General features: G+C 39.7%; 1 protein-coding gene across 1 annotated transcript; it reads left to right on the forward strand.

Moving 5' to 3' along the window:
• Window positions 1–6,141: 6,141 nt before the first annotated feature.
• On the forward strand, window positions 6,142–12,321 carry LOC116101630 (neurotrophin receptor-interacting factor 2-like). The gene is made up of 4 exons (XM_031385347.1): window positions 6,142–7,113; window positions 9,097–9,185; window positions 10,315–10,441; window positions 10,777–12,321. The coding sequence occupies exons 1-4, from the start codon at window positions 6,660–6,662 to the stop codon at window positions 12,195–12,197; spliced, it is 2,091 nt and encodes a 696-aa protein (XP_031241207.1). The 5' UTR covers window positions 6,142–6,659; the 3' UTR covers window positions 12,198–12,321.
• The last annotated feature ends 8,088 nt before the right edge of the window (window positions 12,322–20,409 follow it).

The following is a 20,409-nucleotide window of genomic DNA, read 5'->3' on the forward strand; positions in this document are numbered from 1 at the left end:
ACCCAGGTAGCATGTTGTGGTAAGGATAAGTTGTTTTCAGTCTGCTGTCATTTTTTCATGATGGTAGTAATTAAGCCCAGGACCTTTCACATGATAAGCAGAGCAGACATGCTGCCACTTGAACTAACGTGCCCAGCTTCAGTCTTTATTCAGGGGTGGAAGTTGTGGTATTTGGGGTTTGTGTGTAGTGCTGGTGGGGTTTGTGGTAGGGGTTTTGTTTTGGACTTTTGTTTTCTTTTGAGATAAAGCCTTATATAGTTGAGGCTAGCCTCCAATCTATTAATTAACTAAGGATATGAATTCCTGATCATCCATCTGTCTTAGAAGTTCTGGAATTATAAATGTGTGCCACCACACTAGCTGCTGTTTTTATTTCTCTTCTAAGTTTTTATTTGTTGTTGTTGTTTTTAAGTACATAGTCATATTGTTGGAATACTTTTGTGAACTCCAGCATTTTTAACCTTTTTTGTTGTTCTATTTATGTGGTTTCCCTTTGTATATAGTGGGCATAAAATCTTTGAGTCCCCCCAAAATTCAGATTCATTCTTCTTCTGTTTGTTGGAAATAGTATCTGTCTGTAGACTAAATTACTGTTGTCATAGTACAGAAACCTTTTGTGTGTTCTTATGCTTTGTTGATTTTTTTTCCCCTTTCTGGGTGCATACCATAATGCAACACATTATATTGTTTATTAATGAACTTTAATAAATTTCTATACCCTTTGTAGTTTAAAACAATAATCTTAGCCTGGGCGTGGTCACACACACCTTAAATCCCAGTACAGTTGTAAGTTTAAGGCCAGCTGGTGTACAGAGCAAGTTCCAGGACAGCCAGGACTATACAGAGAAATCATCTTAAACAAACAGAGCAAAGGCATCTTTGTTTGATGTCTTTTAATCCTCCAGATAAAGACCAGTTTGCCTAGATTAGTTGAGAAAAGATGTTAGAATGTACATTAAATTTGATTGAACTTAATTGTTGCTGTTACCTGTTCTGGTTAATCCTTGGTCATTCATATGAGCCTGCATGCTGTTAAATCCTCTTAACATTGAGCTTTCAATTACTTTTCTATTGCTGTGAAGATAGACCATGACCAAGGTACAAGACAAAAGACTTAATTGAGGGTTTGCATGTAGTTCAGTGGGTACGTGGTAACCATCATGATGAGGAGCATGTCAACAGGCAGGCAGACATGGTGCTGAAGCAATAGCTAAGAGCTTACTTCCTAATTCACAAGCCAGAAGCAGGTAGAGAGCTCCAGGTAACTGGGAACGGCATGGACTTTTGAAACCTCAAAAGTCAACCCAGTGACACAGCTCCTCCAACAGGGCAACACCTAATCTTTTCTAAACAGTTCCACCAACTGGGAACCAGGCATTCAAATATATTGTCTGGAGGCCAATTCTAATTCAAATCACCATAATCTACTTGCTGGCCCAGTAAGCCCATGGCAGTATGCATTCAGTCCATCTTCAGAAGTGCTCATAGCCTTTCACAGTCTCAACACTTTAAAACTTGATAGCCTTGGGGCTGGAGAGATAGCTCAATGGTTAGAGCATTGGCTATGCTTGCAGAGTTCTAGCAGTCACATGGCAGCTCAGAACCATCTGTAACTCCAGTCTCAGGAGTTACATGATGCCCTCTTCTATCTTCTGAGGCACTGCACTCACACAGTTCAAAGTCTCTCCTGAGACTCAAAGCAATGTCTTTAATTGTAGCCCTGTTAAAATGTAAATAGCAAGTTCTTTTTGCATTTTCTTTTTTTTTTTATTTATTTATTTTTTTTTTTTTGGTTTTTCAAAACATCTTTTTGCATTTTCTAACATACAGTGGCACAGAATATATATTTCCATTCCAGAAGAGGGAAAGTGAGGAACTACTGGACCTAATCAAAACTAAGCAAGGCAGACTCCAAATCCTGTAGGTCCATGTAACTGGGGATTTCCTTACAGTTTCAAAGGGCTGGCCCACGGCCCTCAGAGTGGGTAGCATGGCACTGCAGCAGTAATGAGAGTATATGTGTGACTCACAAGCAGAAGGCAGAGGGAGAGAGCTAACTGGAACTGGCATGAACTTTGGAAACACCCCAGTGGACCCACCTTGTCCAGCAAGGCCATAACTTGTACTCCTACTAAAGAGTTCAATTAACTGAGACCAAGTATTCAAACATATGAGTCTATGGTGTTGTTAATTTTTTCTTTGCATTGGGCAGTTACATCGTTCCATCATCATATCCAAAGCATGATTCTGAAAGGAAAGAGTGGGTATCTGCATGGCATGTAGGGAAATGTGTAGGTTCTGATGAGCGTGATGCTATTAGATTCTGCTTTGTTTCTCATCTGAGTGAGTAAATATTCATCTAGTGCTTTCTAATGATGAAAAGTCATTCCTATATGATAAATAGGAAAATACCTATTTCCATTGCAGAATCTTCCAAGGTAGTTAAAGTGGTAACAAAGAAATAAGAAATGCCTTGCTGTAAGGTTGTATTTTTGTATTAATATTCATAAAAGACATAGTAGTTTTCAGTGTTTTTGCTGTCTTTAATTTTGTTTTTATTTCTTTTGTGGCTATAAAGCACACCATGTGCCACTGGATACTCTTATTTGTGTTTTCATGCATCAGGCCACTTTCTGACCCTGTTCCACTGTCAGATTTCCACCTGCTGCCATCTTTGGTGATGATGTTTAGTTTCACATCAACATTCATCTAAATGAGTAAATGCTCATCTAGTGCTTTCTAGTGAATGAAAAATCATTTCTATGTCATAGAAATAGGAAAAAGTTGAGGCTAGGAGTAGGAAGCCAAAATATAAGAATGTGTGTGTTAAATTAGCAGAAGCACCTGACCACGTCAGCTGTAGGGGAAGTTTGACTTTTATTGTTGACGAATTGTGTGACAGGGCTTTTCACAGCTCATAGTGGTTGGTTTGTGAAGAAAGAGCAGGATAAAGATGGAGAAAGGAAGAGTGCACCAGTTGGGAAACTTAGGCTGAACTTTTAGAAATAACTTAAGAGCTGTTAAAGGCATAAACTTTTTTTAGGAGTGGAACTGTGGTTTTCTTTTCCTCTCCATAATGACATAATGTTAGTTAAAACTTTACACTAATCATGTGAAGAGCTACATAATAGTATTTACCTTGAAAGTTGTATTTAAACTGCGCCAAGTCTCTACTTTATCCTGTCAATAGATCATAGATGTAAAGGGACCAAAGACAAATCCAAGGAAGTTTGCTGAGCCAATTATTTGTTTGAACTTCAAGAGGTCCAGGTTGCCTATAAAACTATGAGATATCAGAATGTCATATGTTACTATTAATTGAAAAAATACATCTTCACTAATGTCCCAACAGTAGTGTGCAATGCCTGTTACTAATGCACAAAAGTGTGACTGAATCCAAAGTTCAAATTCTTTCTCACAACTAAACTTACAAGATTCTCCAGCTAGAATGTCATCATGGAATGTGGTTGGTGAGGTAATAGGAGAAAATGGTTAAATTCTAATACAAATGTCATTTACCCTCAAGAAAGCTTTGAGTTGAGTTGAATAAGATCCTGTGAAGGCAATATGGGAAAATAAATTAAGTTGTGCTTATGTATTCAGTGGTCATTCTGTGGCTATTCCAAAAAGTATAGGCACATGTATATCCCTAAAGTGGGACACTTGAAAGTTAAGTAGACTTAATCATTAGAAGCAATGCGTAAAGGACACTATTGGCCAAGCATGGTAAATCAAAGCACATGAGAGGCAGAGGAAGATTGATCTCTTAGGAATTTGAGAATACCAAGGTAGCAAAGTGAGGCCCTATCAAGAAATAAAGGAGAAAGAGTTTAACTAGTAGATGAATAAGTCATAATCACAGGAGAATCTGTAAAAATGCGTATTTTGGTTCTTTGTGTATGTTTGCTTTAGCCTGCATGTTTTTCTGTACACTGTGTAGGTGCAGTTCCCACAGAGAGGTACTTTTTATATAGCCTGTGGATGTCCACATGCTTGAGCAAACATGTAGAGAATGAAAGAAATACTCATAGAAAATGTTAGAATACATACATGTGGAAAATGAAGGCATTTTACTACCAATTCTGAGGGATAATCAATTTTTTGAGTGTCTAGAATCTAGAGTGGTCATGTATTTTGGATAGAGCCTAGTCTAGTACTGTTGATTTTTGTTCAAGAACACATTTTCTCTTGTCTTTTATGAATTTTCTCACTGAGATCTTTAGGGTAGTTTGGTGATATCAAAAAAGTGTACAGTAAATATGTTTAGTATGAGAAAGCCAAGTTTAGCTCAGCCTGGACCACCTTACCTGTTACATGGCTAAAACAGGATATTAGTCTGTAAAAACATGAATGGGCCTCCTTTGTGAAATTTTCAGTATCTGAGAACTCCTCTAAAGGAAGAAATCTCAAAAGTATGATTGGAGCAGGAACAACTTCTGACCTAAGTAAGTTAGTTTTACCTTGAGAGAACTTGCACTGGAGCCCCAACCCCACCCGACAAAAATACCAATTTCTGTCACTAAATAATAGCATCTGAGAACTCTAAAGCCATGGGAATGTGCATGATATCGAAGCACTTTCATGTGTAGCTCTTGTATTTGATATCACAGTTGTACTAGGGATAGTCTTAAGAATGTAAGTGCTATTAGGAAGCAACTGGACGTTAAAGAAACCCCTGGCAGGGATCCCTGTGAGTACAACAATGTGGAAGCCTTCAGTAGGAGTCCTCATTGGGTTCTTATCAGAGGACTCATATAGACAAGGACTCTTTGGATGTATTCTCTGGGGAAATCATCAGTTTTAACTCTTACATTGTTTGAGAATGAGAAAATACACAATTAGAAAGGATTACAGTGAATAAGAAAAGTGAAATGTCAGGGGCCTTAAAGGAATAAATTATGTTATAAATTCCAATTCGCAATATGACTGAATGACTTAGCCTTTAGTAAGAAAGTACCATAGAGTGAATGAATACCTGAAGAAACCCCAAGAAACAAGAGTGTATATTAAAAGGTAATTTCAGTATGAATCCAGACTTTGAGAGAGTAAGGGAAATCTTGAGGCAGACAGTGTTACAGAGACATCTGAGGGCTTGGATTTATAGATTTGCTTGAGAGTCCAGAATCTATAAGAGTGGCCATTTATTTTTACTAGATCAGTGCTCCTCAACCTTCCTAATGCTGTGACTCTTTAATACAATTCTTCATTTTGTAGTGACCCTCAACCATAAAATTATTTTTGTTGCTACCTCATAACTATAATATTGTTATTGACCCCTGGAAAAGGGTCATTCAACCCCCAAAGGAGTCATGACTCACAGGTGGAGAACTGCTGTGCTAGAGTCTAGTCTAAAAGTGTATATTCATGGTGTGTTGTTTTTGTTGAAGAATTCATTTTCTCTTTCATGTGTTTGTTCTCTCGGATCTTTGTATAAAATCTGCCTGTATGTCTCAAGTATGTATGTCATAATTCTCTTAAATAGTTACCATTCTCTTGCATCCACACTTAAAATCTAGGGTTACTGGAAAGCCTGCAATACATTGCTAAATCCAATGGATAGATCTTTGAAGGAAACATTGATGGTGATGAAGGGGAGATATTCCTCTGAAGAAGTTTTTTAAAAAAAAATTTGAAGCAAGAAACAAAATAGCCCTGGTGTTGTAGGCTAATAAACCCATCTGCATGGAAAGCTAAGGCAGGTTCAAGGCCAGTCTGGGCAATTACTTGTCTTCAAATAAAATGCAAAAAGAAGTTCTGCAGATCTTCTTCAGGTGGCAAAGGGTTTTCCCAGCATGCACAAGGCCTTGAATGGAATCCCCAGCACCACATAACCAGGTATGGGTTCCTGTGCTCAGAAGGTAAGAAGAACACCAAGTTTAAAATCGTCCTCTGCTACATAGAGCTCAAGGCCACACTGGGTTGCTGCCCTATCTGTAAAAAGTATGGGTCCTAGTTGATACACTTCTGTGATTGAGCGATCCCTTAGGGCTAGGACCTAGGCAAAGAAAGAAAATCTAAGAGGAAAGGAACACAAATTCTACATGAATTTTATATTATTTTTTAGAGTAAATACAGACAACCAATGATGTGTAAAATAAAATACAAATTTAAAAAGCTGTATAAAAGCAGGATGGAAAGGATTAAATCCACACAGGTACTCTGCATTTCATGTAACTTGATGATAGTATGTTTTAATATAAGAATGAGCCAGTTCCTTATGTACTTAATAAAACAGTATTTGTGTTTCTTAAAATATGTGACTGAAACCGGGTCTCGCATTTCTAAGGCTGGCCTTAACCTTACTATGTAGCCAGGCTTGACCTTGAACATCTGATCCTCTTGCCTCTATCTCTATATGCTACGGTTACAGGCATGCATCACAGTGACTGGTTTTCATGAACTTCTCAGGATATGCTATGTAATTCTCTACCAACTGAGCTATGTACTCGGCCTTGCTTTATGTATGTTTTTTAATATGATTCTGTCTTTGGGACTCTAATTGGCCTATAACTCAATATGTACATCTGGCTAGACTTTTAAGAGTGATCCCCTGTAAGCCCTGCCTCCCAGGAACAGTGATTATAGGAATGTGCCACATTGCCTAGCTTTTGCTCTGGTTTTGACTTTTAGAATGTTCTGGGCCTTCTCCAGACCCTGGAATGAATTCCTGTCCTGCTGAAAGTCCTCTGATGAAGATCAAGGTTGTTGAGGTCCTTACATTGAACAGTGATGTGGCTGGTCCCCGGAATGCCCTGATTCATTCCCTCTATCCAGAAAGTGGGGAAGACTTGAACCCAGGTAACCTCAAGCCAGCTCAACAGCCAAACAAGCATTCGAATGACACTGAAGCTTCACGCCAGAACTTCCGACATTTCCAGTATGAAGAGTCAGCTGGTCCCCAGGAGGCTGTGTCCCGGCTTCATAAGCTGTGTCACCAGTGGCTGCAGCCCAATACCCATTCAAAGAAGCAGATCCTAGAGTTGCTGGTGCTCGAGCAGTTCCTGAATGCACTGCCTGAGAAGTTTCGGGTGTGGGTAGAGTCCCAGCACCCAGAAGATTGCAGAGCAGCGGTGGCTTTGTTGGAGACTATGACCTCAATGTCTAAGGATGATGGTGAGTGTCCTGGAAGGGTGAGGTGACAAACATCTCTCTAAGGCTTTGTGAGAGAGTGAGAAGTGCTGGGATGACTGGATGTTCCCATTCTAGACCACAGACATCCATATGTTCCATGGATTGAACCTGGCAAGGTTAGAATTAATGGAAACCTGAAGGGTTTGGTATCCAGCCCTGTTCACCCAAAGAAAAACCTTCTATGAGCTTCAGTGGAAGCTTAGAGATGCGATGTTTTTTTCCTCCTTTATCCTGTTGGGATCTCTGACACATAGCCAGCCTTGCAGTTCTTTTAAGAGACTCTGAATGCAGTCCTAACTGAGGGAAGACCCGAGAGATAACTGAGCCTGTGGGCCTACAGAAAAGATGGGATGTGACAAGTGAATATACATACTATAGTATGAATGTGGTGAAGAGGTCAGGATATAGGTGGAGTTTATGGAGGCTGCTTCTGCCACTGAAACCTGGTGTGACAAGAACATTGCAGAAGAGAAATGGTATATATGTCCCAATGACACATTGTCGAAGAATCTTGTGTAGCCTGTAGAAATGGAAATGGCAAAGAATGAGTTCTTCCCTATATCCAAAAAGAACATAGCTCTGTTGACATCTTGGTTTTAAAAAGCCAGTGAGGCTGATGGCAGAGCTCTGGTCTCTGAAACCTTTATATATTTTACCATATCTGTTGATGTAGGCCTATAAGATACTCAAGAGGCAAGTCAAGTCACGAGTTCAAGGCCTGCCTGAGCTACAAATGAATCCATTGTCAGTGTGAATAATTTATCATGATCCTGTCTCAAAATAGAAATGGACTGGGGCTATCAACCAGGAGTAGCACAGCATTCTGGCTTTAATACCCAGGATTTGGGGAGTGAGGCAGTTTATGACAATTAACAGGAGTTCAACTCCCCCCAGAAGCTAGTATAAAGAAAAATTGGGACATGGTCATGTATGTCTAACCACACTATTATAGTAGTTAAAGACAGTAAGGTCACGTAGGTTTCCTAACATCCATCCTGATTACAAGTTCAGTGAGAGACACTGTCTCAAATGGACATAGTAAAGAATGATGGATTGGATACCAGACATCCTCATCTAGCCTCTGTATGTTCCCAAATACACATGCACATACTGTATTTACAAACACCAAAAGAGCTGTAACAAACAAAAAAGCTCCAGGAAGAAGGAAACCTTACTGAAAGAGTTCCAGGATGCTCTAACTCTAGGCACATTTCTACATAGGGTTTCAATAAGAGCTTCAAGTCATCCCCTCATCCATCTCATTTCTGCCTTCAGCTGGCTTCATTGCCATAAAGGCTTCCAAACACAGAATTTCTCGTTCATAAATGTTCTAGCAAAAGCTTCATTTGCTCTCAAAGTGTATGGTCTCCCATGTTCACCAGAGTCTGTGAAGGTGAAGGGATAGCATGGTGGAGCAGGCTGGGTAATGTCATTTGTCCCCATCCTAGCTGGAGTAGAATCAGCATGGGAAAAGCCCATAGAGTATGTGGAGACACATGAGGAAAGTTAGACCTGAAAGAATCCTTGGAAGAGCTGTTAGTACTGGCCAGGGATGTATAATATGACCAGAAGCACAAAATGGCTACACATTCTGTGAGAAGGGAAGATCCTTCTCTTCTCCAAGGCAGTGAAGGGGAACCCACACAAGCATGATAAGAGCTTAGAGACTAGAAACAGACTTTACCACTAAGGAAAAAGCCATTGCTTCAGAAGCCAGATCCTGAGACACATGCTGGAATGGGGAGACAATAAAGGGTTTCTGTAGTAGAGACACCAGTCTCCAAGTGGTCCATGCAGAGTAACACACTGGGCCCATCCAGTTATGGGAACTGGTTACTGTTGTGAAGAGGACAACATAGACCATCAAGGGGCATAGGTATGCATAGGTCATGGGTTGTGGGTCTGGGGGTTCTGTCTGCCTGAGGGCTACCACCTCATTAACTCTTCATGTGGTATCTTCTTCAGCTCAGCTTGACTGTTCTAGTGAGACCACTGATCAACTAAAGGAGAGAAGGAAGGATGTGATCACCTTACCAGTTACTGTACCACCTGAGGTAAGCAAGGACCTTTGGTTCCATTGATTATAGCTTCCTTTAAGGGACCCTCTAAGCTGTCTTTTCTATACTGAGCCTTGCCAAGGCTTCAAGCAAGATAGGCCATTTTAACTTTCTCAGTTCTTGGGCCTAAGAGGAATTCTGAAAAACAGAAGTGTGAGGGGTAAACCTCCTGAAATTGTGGGGATCATAGAGAAACCAAACAATTGTAGTCTTAAGAATCAGGACTGAGGGACACAAGAACCAGAAGGATCACAGGCAGTTTGCGAGGACTACATTGTACCCTAATTAGAATGAGTGAGCCCTTGTTCTTTGCAGACACTCAATTAGGGAATTAGAAATGAAACAGCTTAGGCTTAGATCAGTCTCAGAACTAGATGATGGGCATGCAATAAGATTAGCCCTGTCAGACAGGATAATGGTGTGTATATGGCATTAGTGTGTATTATGGGTATGGTATTAGGAATATTAGTGTGTGTATATGGCTCATTTCCTTACAAGTGGTTTATATTGACTCAGGTATGTGATTGGAATTGTTGGCTCTGATGTCATAGGCAATGTGGGCTAGGCTTCAGGCAAGGTTGCTACCTGGGAATGGCATGAAATTGATCCCAGACTCATTGCTCTGTATTCTGTTCCTTCTAAGGTAGGCTCTGCTGTATCTGGGCAAAATACTCCCCAGATTCAGGCAAGGTGGTGAGATGGAAGAGTCTTCCTTTCAGAATCCTTAGCCACTCATAAGAAACAGATGGCATAGTTGAATATTTTATATAGGTCAGACCTGTCCATTAACATTGTAGGTTTTGAGACAACATTGTAACTATGAGACAAGGCTGCTTCCAGAGGGAGAAGGTCCTTTGAGGGATGTTGTCTTTACAATGCAGGCTTAATATAGATGCTAGTAGGATCAGTGTAGCATGCTTATTGCACTTGTGGCTCTTTGTCAATCAGGAGCTCTGCCTACCAGATTTTAGTTTGCAGAAATACCCTGTGGATTTCTTTTAGGGTCAGAAAAGTCATTGTCTCTGAGTAACCCAGCAAAACAGAGAAATTCCTATGTATGGTAGAATGTCCCAGTGGCCTTTCTTCTACCTACATTAGCAAACATCAAACTTTTATACCATCACAGGAGCACGTGAATTTCCAGGATGTGTCAGTAGACTTCAGTCAAGAGGAGTGGCGGCTACTAGGTCCGACGCAGAGGACCGAGTATAATGATGTGATGCTAGAAACCTTGGGCAACATTGTATCTGTGGGTAAGGCCATTCCTACAAATAGAATGTCACAGGGTCCCCCAGATCTCTTAGTTTGTCTCCACTCAGTGTCAGAACTGGCTGTGCTCTCAAGAGTCTCTTGCTCTGTCCAAGATCTTTATCTGAAATTGTGACCCTGCATTGGTAGGGAGTCTTAAGCACACAGAGATAGCCTGAAGTTTGGTTTGTTGGGGGAATGAGAAAGCTCCTGGTTTTGCTGCTTCATAGCTTGTCACTCCCTAGAATGAATGGCTGGTTGAGAAAATGTAACCATATTTCTTTATACTGTCACTCTGGCACTTATAACTGCAATATGTATATCTTTTGGTTTCTTTCAGGGTGTGAGCCTACATTGGAAAACAGAGAGTTAACGCCAGACTCTCCCATTCCTGTGGTAAAACCAATTCATGACCCAAACCCAAATGATCTCTCAAGGAATGGTACCCAGTCCACTGTCTTTGAAAGCATCTCACCAGATGAGGTCCAAGAAAGGCACACCATAGAATCAAACGAAGTGGGGCTTCTGCAGGAAAAAGGCCACCCTCAGAAAGAGCTCTCTGAAAGCTCCAAGTCTCAGGAGCAAACTAGTCTTCACAAAAGCCAGCACTCACTCAGTGAAGTTCTTCCTAGAAAGCATGTAAAAGTTAAGCAGAAGGGCACTGGAAAGGGGAAAGGCAGGACAAACACCATTTCCAGGACACGAGGTTTACACACAAGAAATCAGCAGACGGACTCTGTGGAGTGGCAAGGCAGGAGTGGCAGCAATCCTGTCACACATGGCTCCTCTATAAAAGAATACCAGCGGGGTTCTGAGCAGGGAAAAGCTCGGGCCAGCAGAGGTTCCATTACTGTGTCTGAAAAATTTAGCCAGAAAACCACTGGCTCTGACAAGGGTAGATTTAGAGACATTAGCAATGCCATGGTACGTGATGCACCTACAAAGAATCAGCAGAAAGGCCCTGAATGTCATAAAGTTGGGAAAAGCAACAATTCCAGGTCAGAAGTTTCATCTGTACAAAATCCCCAGATGGGGTCTAGGGAAGGAAGAAGAATCAGGGGCAGCAGTATCTTGACACATGCTTTACCTGTAAAAATTCACCAGAAAGGCTATGAAGAAGGTAAAGTCCAAGGAAACAAGAATTCCTTAAAACCTGCAAAACCTCAGCAGAAGGGTTCTAAAGGGGAAAGAGTCAGGAAAATTAATACTTCCGAAAAACATGTTCCCCATGTAATAAGTCACCTAAAGACCTCTGAAAGAGAAAAAGGCAGGGAAATCAATGCTTCCATAAAATGTGGTCCTTCTATAAAAACTTACTGTAAGGGTTCTGAAGTGAGAGAGCACAGGACAGCCAACAATTGTGGGAAAGCCGTCAGCAGGCATGCTCAGCAGGTATTTTTTATAAAAATTGACCAGGGGAGCAAAGTTTACCGATGCAGTGAATGTGGTAAAATGTTCCAAAATGCTAGGTATTTCTCAGTCCATAAGAAGATCCACACAGGAGAGCGGCCTTACGTGTGTATGACCTGTGGGAAAGCATTTGTTCAGAGCTCCTCCCTCACACAGCATCTCAGACTTCATAGTGGAGAGAAACCATTTGAGTGTTCAGAGTGTGGGAGGACCTTCAGTGACCGTTCAACCATCTCTCAGCATCTGAGAACTCATACAGGAGCAAGGCCCTACCACTGTGAGCACTGTGGGAAAGCTTTCCGTCAGAGTTCCCACCTCACCAGGCATGTGAAAATTCATACTGGGGAGTGACCATATGTGTGCACCATGTGTGGGAAGGCATTCACACAGAGTTCACAACTTATTGGGCATCAGAAAACACACGGGATAAAACTAAAAGTATGTAAATGAATAAACTATTAATAATTATGTGGAACTTTTTTCTGCCATAAGAGCTGTTTTTCGTTGTCTATTTGACTACATCTGAAATTAACTAAAACAGCAGCAGCTGAGTATACCTTTGAGGAAATTTTTTTTCTTAAATAGATCATTTGAAGTGGGTGAACCTACTATTAATCTGGATTGCACCTTCTACTTGCAACCTATATGAATTTAGTACATGGAAGAAGGAAGGTTGCCCTCTTTGCCTGCTTGCTTTCCCTAGCTAGTCTATTCTTTTTCACTTGCATTAGAACTTTCTTAGAGGTTCTGGCATCTACCACCTGAGACATCCTGCCTCGTGGATTCTTAGAACTTCCATTGATAAACAACCATTGTCGTACTAGCTGGACTACAGCCTATGAATCATTCTAGTCAGTATGCGTGTATGTATATACATATGAGAAGAGATATTTATTCCATTAGACCCAGTACACTAGGGTACCTTGAATAATATCTGCTTGGGCTGGAGAGATGGCTCAGCTTTTAAAGGCTAGGCTCACAACCAAATATATATCTGCTTAATCAAGAATCTTGTTTGTTTTTAATTTTCAAGACAGGGTTTTTCTGGGTAGGATTGGCTGATATATAATTTATAGACCAGGCTGACCTTGAACTCAGAGATCCACCTGCCTCTGCCTCCTAAATGCTGAGATTAAAGGTGTGAGCCACCTGGCCATTAACAACCTTTTATATTGGTGATCTCAAACAGTTCTAGCAGATCAGTGTACAGGTAGGAAGAAATCTTCAGGTATCATTGGAGACTCAGAGGTCTAGAAGTCTGTAGTGAATCCAGGGACACATGAGAATATCCTCTGGCTTTACATTACTATCTTTCCTAAAGGACCAGTTAAGGGAGACGTCCTTCACCATTAAGCAACAAAACACTGGCAACACTAGGGCCTGTATTTGATACTCACTTTCAAATTCGATTACATGGATACTGAGATCAACAAAGAAAAAGATCTAGTAATTTGACTCAGCTAGTAAAGGCGACCTGCCACCATAGTCCCTAGGACAAATGCAGTGGGAAGAAAACAGACTCTTGCAAGTGTCCACTAACATCCATATGTGTGTCATGATGTGCAATCACACAAAGTAAAACTATAGAATTCCTCAGGGTTGAAGAGATGGCTCTATGGTTAAGAATTCTTGCTGCTTTTACAGAGAACCTAAATTGATTTGTGGCATCCACATTTGAAGGCTCAAGAACCACTTGTAACTCCAGTTCCAAGAAATCTAGAAACTTCTGGAGTCTTGGCACCTGCACACAAGTACACTCACAAGCACACATGAATTTTTTCATCTCCAGATCATACACACCCCACATCATCTCTTATTCCAGATTTCCTTGTTGTTTTCTAAATTCTTTATTACATTTGAAAACATATTCTATAGCTGGAGGTGTAGTCCAATGGGTGAGCACGTGCTTTGCTTATATGAAGCCCTGGGTTCAACTCCAGTATACACACCAGATCCTTTGGGATTTATCCTATATTGCAGGTGTGATTATGGCCTCTTGACTGAATGCCTCACCTTTCTCTGAAACAAATAGGACCTGGAGACACAACCAGAGAGTACATTGCATGTTGTAAGGTCACGTGTGTAGAAAAAGGTCCACCAGGAGTCATATATCAGACAGTGCTGTTTTAATCATTTCAACAACCTGGTTAAAGTGTGTTAACATTTTTGAAATGGGGCTTAAGTTTGCCCAAAGGTGTGTTACCTGGTAAATTACTCCACATTATAGCATATCATGTATGAAACAAGTGGTTAGAATAGAGATCAAAACCCAAGAATCTCATTTTTTCTGGATCCCTAAAAGTAAAGATGAGCAAGGAACAGTCGAACAATGGAAGATATACAACTTTGGGCCAGAAGGTGCAACCTGCAGCTTCAGAAATATGTTTTGCTTCTATATTCTATATAATTAGCAGTTCCAAATTACTAGCAGAAAACAGGCTTTTTGTTATTTGGAGGTCTGTGGGTAAATCTGGAGACCATACAGATGGTTCCTGACCATTGGGTTCTGGGATCAACAAGGAAGACAGAGTTACAAATGGAACACCTGGGACCCTTTTAATATAGGTTGGATGTAGATGGACTCTTGGCATTGTGTGGGTTGATTGCCTTTCAAGCTCTCAGATGGTAAGTACAGTCAAGTAGAAATCTCTCATTGAGGCTGTCCCACAATGTGTCTCCTTACCTTCCTCTTTCTGCCTTCACCTTCAAATTTTGGAGATAAAGACGAACATAACTGAATCTTCCTACCCAGAGAAATCCTTCCATGAACCTGCTGGTCTCCCTTCAAAATCTGGAGTGAGTCTGATTCCCCTCTAACAAACTGATTTCCAGAGTGGTTGTACCAGCTTGCGATCCAATCAACAATGGAGGAGTGTTCCTCTTTCTCCACATCCACGCTAACACCTGAGTTTTTGATCTTAGAAATTCTGACTGGTGTGAGGTGGAATCTCAGTGTTGTTTTGGTGTACATTTCCTTGATGACTAAGGATGTTGAACATTTCTTAGGGTGCTTCTCAGCCATTTGAGTTTCCTCTGTTGAGAATTCTGTTTAGCTCTGTTCCCCATTATTTAATAGGGGCATTTGGTTCTCTGGAGTCTCACTTCTTGAGTTCTTTGTATATATTGGGTATTAGCCCTCTGTCAGATGCAGGATTGGTAAAGATGTTTTTCTACTCTGTTGTTTGCCATTTTGTCCTACTGACAGTGTCCTTTGCCTTACAGAAGCTTTTCAATTTTATGAGGTCCCATCTCCCATTTCTTGATATTAGAGCATAAGCTATTGGTATTCTGTTCAGGAAGTTTTCCTGTGTGCCCATGTGTTCGAAGCTTTTCCCCACTTTCTCTACTATTAGATTCAGTGTATCTGTTTTTATGTGGAGGTCCTTGATCCACTTGTTGTTGAGCTTTGAACAGGGAGATAACAATGAATCAATGAGCCAGGCAGTGGTGGTGCATGCCTTTAGTCTCAGCACTTGGGAAACAGAGACAGGTTGATTTCTGAATTCGAGGCCAGCCTGGTCTACAGAATGAGTTTCAGGACATCCAGGGCTATGCAGAGAAACCCGGTCTCCAAAAAACCAAATAAATAAATGTAAAATAAAAGAATGATTCAGTGTGCATTATTCTACATGTTTGCACAGCTGATTGAGCTATCACCATTTGTTGAAAATCCTTTTTTCCACTGGATGGTATTAGATCCTTTGTCAAAGGTCAAGTGACAATACTTGTGTGGCTTCATTTCTGGATCTTCAATTCTATTCCTTCAATCTGCCATCCTGTCAGTGTACCAATACCACGAAGTTTTCATCACTTTTGCTCTGTAGTGAAGCTTGAGGTCAGGGATGGAGATTTCCCCCAGAAGCTGTCTTATTGTTTAGTGTAGTTTTAGCTATCATGAGTTTTTTGTATTCCAAATGAATTTGAGAATTGCTGTTTCTAACTCTGAAGAATTGAGTTGGAATTTTGATGGGGATTGCATTGAATCTGTAGATTGCTTTCAGCAAGATGGCCATTTTTACTGTATTAATTCTGCAAATCCATGAGCATGGGAGATCCTTTCCATCTTCTGAGGTCTTATTTAAGTACTTTCTGCAGAGACTTGAAGCTCTTGTCATTCAGATCTTTCACTTATTTGGTTAGAGTCACACCATGACATTCTATATTGTTTGTGACTATTGTGTAGGTTGTTGTCTCCCTTATTTCTTTCTCAGCCAGTGTATCCTTTGAGTATAGGAAGGATACTGATTTGTTTGAGTTAATTTTATGCCCGGGCACATTGGTGTAATTGTTTATCAAGTTTAGGAATTTTCCAGTAAATTTTTTGAGGTCACTTAATTATACTATCATATCATCTGCAAATAGTGATACTTTGGATTCTTCCCAATTTGTATCCCTTGACCTTCTTTTGTTGTCTGATTGCTCTAGCTAGAACTTCAAGTACTATATTGAATTGATAGGGAGAGAGTGGGAAGCCTTGCGTAGTCCCTGATTTTAGTGAGATTGCTTCAAGTTTCTCTCTATTTAGTTTGATCTTGTCTACTGGTTTGCTGTATATTTCTTTTACTATGTTTAGGAATGGGCATTTAAGTCCTGATCTTTCCAAATATTTTAACATGATGGAATGTTGAATTTCGTGAAATGCTTTTTTCAGTGTCTAATAAAATGATTGTGTGGTTTTTCTTTGAATTTGTTTATGTAGTGGATTAGATTGATTTTTGTATATTGAACCATCCTTGCATCTCTGAAATGAAGCTTACTTGGTCATGGTGATTAATCATTTTGATGTGTTCTTGGATTCAAAATTTTATTGACTATTTTTGTATCAATATTCATAAGGGAAATTGGTCTGAATTTCTCTCTCTTTGCTGGACCTTTGTGTGGTTTTGGTATCAGTAACTGTGCTTTCAAAGAAAGAATTGGGGAGTGTTCCTTCTGTTTCTATTTTGTGGAATAACTTGAAGAGTATTGGTGTTTGGACTTCTTTGAAGCTTTGAAATAATTCTACACTAAACTCATCTGGTCCTGGGCTTTTTTTGCTTAGGAGACTTTTAATGACTGCTTCTATTTCTTTGGGGATTATGAGACTGTTAATCTGATCCAGATTTAACTTTGCTACCTGGTATCTGTCTAGCAAATTGTCCATTTCATCCAGATTTTCCAGTTTTCTTCATTATAGGGTTTTGGATTAGGAACTGATGATGTTTTAAATTTCTTCAGTTTCTGTTGTTATATCTCCCTTTTCATTTCTGATTTTGTTAATTTGAATATTGACTCTGTGCCCTCTGGTTAGTCTGGCTAAATGTGTATCTATCTTATTGATTTTCTCAAAGAGCCAGATACTGGTTTTGTTGATTCTTTGTATAGTTCTTTTTGTTTCTACTTGGTTGATTTCTGACTTGAGTTTGATTATTTCCTGCCCTCTACTCCTCTTGTGTGTATTTGCTTCTTTCTGTTCTAGAACTTTCAGTTGTGCTGTTAAGCTGCTAGAGTATGTTCTCTACAATTTCTTTATAGAGACACTCAGAGCAATGAGTTTTACTCTTAGCACTGCTTTCATTGTATTGTGAAGTTAGGTATATTATGCCTTAATTTTCATTCAATTCTACAAAAAGCCTTTAATCCCTTTCTCTCTTTCTTTCTTTCTTTCTTTCTTTCTTTCTTTCTTTCTTTCTTTCTTTCTTACTTTCTTTCTTACATGACCAAGTTATCATTGAGAAAATATTTGTTCACCTTCCATGTGTACGTGGATTTTCTGTTGTTTTGGTTGTTATTGAAGACCTGCCCTAGTCTGTGATGATCTGATAGGAGGCATGGGACAATTTCATTCTTCTTGTATTTGTTGAGGCCTGTTTTCTGACCAATTTTATGCTCAATTTTTGAGAAGGTGCCATGAGGTGCTGAGAAGAAGGAATATTCTTTATACCTTTATATTTTAGGATGAAATCTTCTTTAGATATCTGTCAAAACCACTTGGTCCATAACTTCTGTTAGTTTCCCTGTGGAACTGTTCTTTCTTATCTGTTTTGATAACTTTTGGTGGAAACTTGATTTTATTCGATATTCAAGTGGCTACTCCAGCTTGTTTCTTGGGACCATTTGCTTAGATAATTGTTTTCCAGTCCTTTTCTCTGAGGTAGTGTTTACCTTTGACCCTAAGGTGCATTTCCTGTAAGCAGCAAAATGCTTAAGTATCCAGTCTATATCTTTTTATTGGGGAATCTAGTCCATTGATATTAAGAGATATTAAGGGATAGTGATTGTTGCTTCATGTTATTTTTGATGTTATTTTTATGTTTGTGTGGCTATCTTCTTTTGGGTTTGTTGAAAGACTACTTTCTTGCTTTTTCTAGGGTATAGTTTCTTTGGGTTGGCATTTCCATCTTTTATCCAATGTAGGGCTGGATCTGTGGAAAGATATTGTGTAAATTTTTGTTTTGCCATGGAATACTTTGGTTTCTCCATCTTTGGTAATTGAGAGTTTTGCTGGGTATAGTAGCCTAGGCTGGCATTAGTGTTCTCTGAGGATCTGTATGTCATCTGGCTTGAATCTTCTAGCTTTCATAGTCTCTGATGAAAAGTCTGGTGTACTTTCTGATAGGTCTGCTTTTATATGTTGCTTGACGTTTTTCCCTTATTGATTTTAATATTCTTTCTTTTGTGCTTTTATTGTTTTGACTATTATGTTAGAGGAGGAATTTCTTTTCTGGTCCAATGTATTTGGAGTTCCGTAGGCTTCTTGTATGAGCATCCCTTACTTTAGGTTAGGGAAATTGTCTTCTATAAGTTTGTGGAAGATATTTACTGGCTCTATAAGTTAGGAATCTTCACTCTCTCCTATACCTATTATCTGTGGGTTTGGTCTTCTCATTGTTCCCTGGAATTCCTGGATGCTTTGGGTTAGGATCTTTGTGCATTTTGCATTTTCTTTGACTGTTGTGTTAATGTTTTCTATAGTATCTTCTACACCTGAGAGTCTGTCTTCTATCTCTTGTATTCTGTTAGTGATGCTTGCATCTATGGCTCCTGACTTCTTTCCTAGGTTTTCTACCTCCAGAGTTGTCTCCCTTTGTGCTTTCTTTATTGTTTCTACTTCCAGTTCTAGATCTTGGATGGTTTTGATCAATTCCTTCACCTGTTTCATTGTGTTTTCTTGTAATTCTTTAAGGGAATTTTTGTGTTTCCTCTTTAAGGGCTTCTACCTGTTTACCTGTGCTCTCCTGTAATTCTTTAAGAGATATTTGTGTTTCCTTTTTAAAGGATTCTAAATCTTTACCTGTGTTCTCCTGTGTTTCTTTAAGGGAGTTATTTATGTCCTTCTATGTTCTATTAGCATCATGAGATATGTTTTAAATCTAAATCTTGTTTTTCCGATAGGAAACATGTACCTCTAAATCCTACCCCACTTTAAAGTGTATATATATATATATATATATATATATATATATATATTCTCTGTCCCCAGGAAATAAAGTGCACAAATTATTTTATTGAGTATCATCTGAGAGTAGCTGTCTTTACTGAGTTGTAATGTTTGAGGAAGAGGTCTCTTTCCTGAAACTTTCATTGCTTGGCCTTGGACCTGCTTGGCTGGCCAGAGTCAAGCCACTGATCCCACCTCAACTGCTTTTTCTGTTGCTGCTGCTGTACCTCAGCTACTTTCCCCTTTCAGACCACCCAAACCTCTTCACTTCTTTTCTAAGATCTATAACTCTCTTGGCACTCCTGGCCAGACCAGAGCCCCATAGAACCTATTCGCCTGATTCTGCTTCTTTCTTTTGGCAGCTAGGAGATGCCAGTAGATTCTGTTACTTATGGATTCTCTAGAGACTTTACCAGTGAGGACACATTAATTATGGGGGACAGGCCTTGGAAAAACCACTGAAAAATTATCAGGGTGGTATAGACTGTATGTGTGTTGTATACACAGGAGTGCTATTTACCCAGAACATTTTACATGATCATCATTTCATATGGATGAAGTAACTAGTAATACAAGAAACCTCAAATAGGAGCTTTTTTCATGCTTTATTTAACTTGAGTACCCAGCAGGAAACCAAAGCAAGATCTTTCCCTATGGTACTTCCTTAAAGTTAGAGGTAGGTTATTTTTTTGGTCTCCTAGATCACAGGCTTTTAATTGGGTTTTATGTGACCCAAGAAGTTGAATAAAAGTTTTCCAAACTGTGTATAGGGTCACATGCCTTTAATTCTAACACTTGGAGGCAGAGGCAGGTGGATCCAGCCTGGTCTTCAGAAGGTGTACACAGAGGAATCTTGTATTGTAAATAACAAATACAAAAAAAAGCAAACAAATGTTCAACAGTCCTCTGACAAAGCTTCATTTTGTGTCAATGTCCTCTTGGGGTTGGTGAATGATTGCTAAGGCATTTTTCTTCATGTATTAGAATTTCTAGGATCCATGATAGGGGCAAGATTAACTCTTAAAAAGATCTTCGGTGGTTCATGCCATTAATCCTAGCAGTTTGGGAGGAAGAGGCAGGTAGATCTCTGAGTGTGAGGTGAGCCAGGGCTACACACCAAGACTTTGTTTCACAAAACAAAAC

This window comes from Mastomys coucha, unplaced genomic scaffold (assembly GCF_008632895.1).
Source record: "Mastomys coucha isolate ucsf_1 unplaced genomic scaffold, UCSF_Mcou_1 pScaffold21, whole genome shotgun sequence".
Lineage (NCBI taxonomy): Eukaryota > Metazoa > Chordata > Mammalia > Rodentia > Muridae > Mastomys > Mastomys coucha.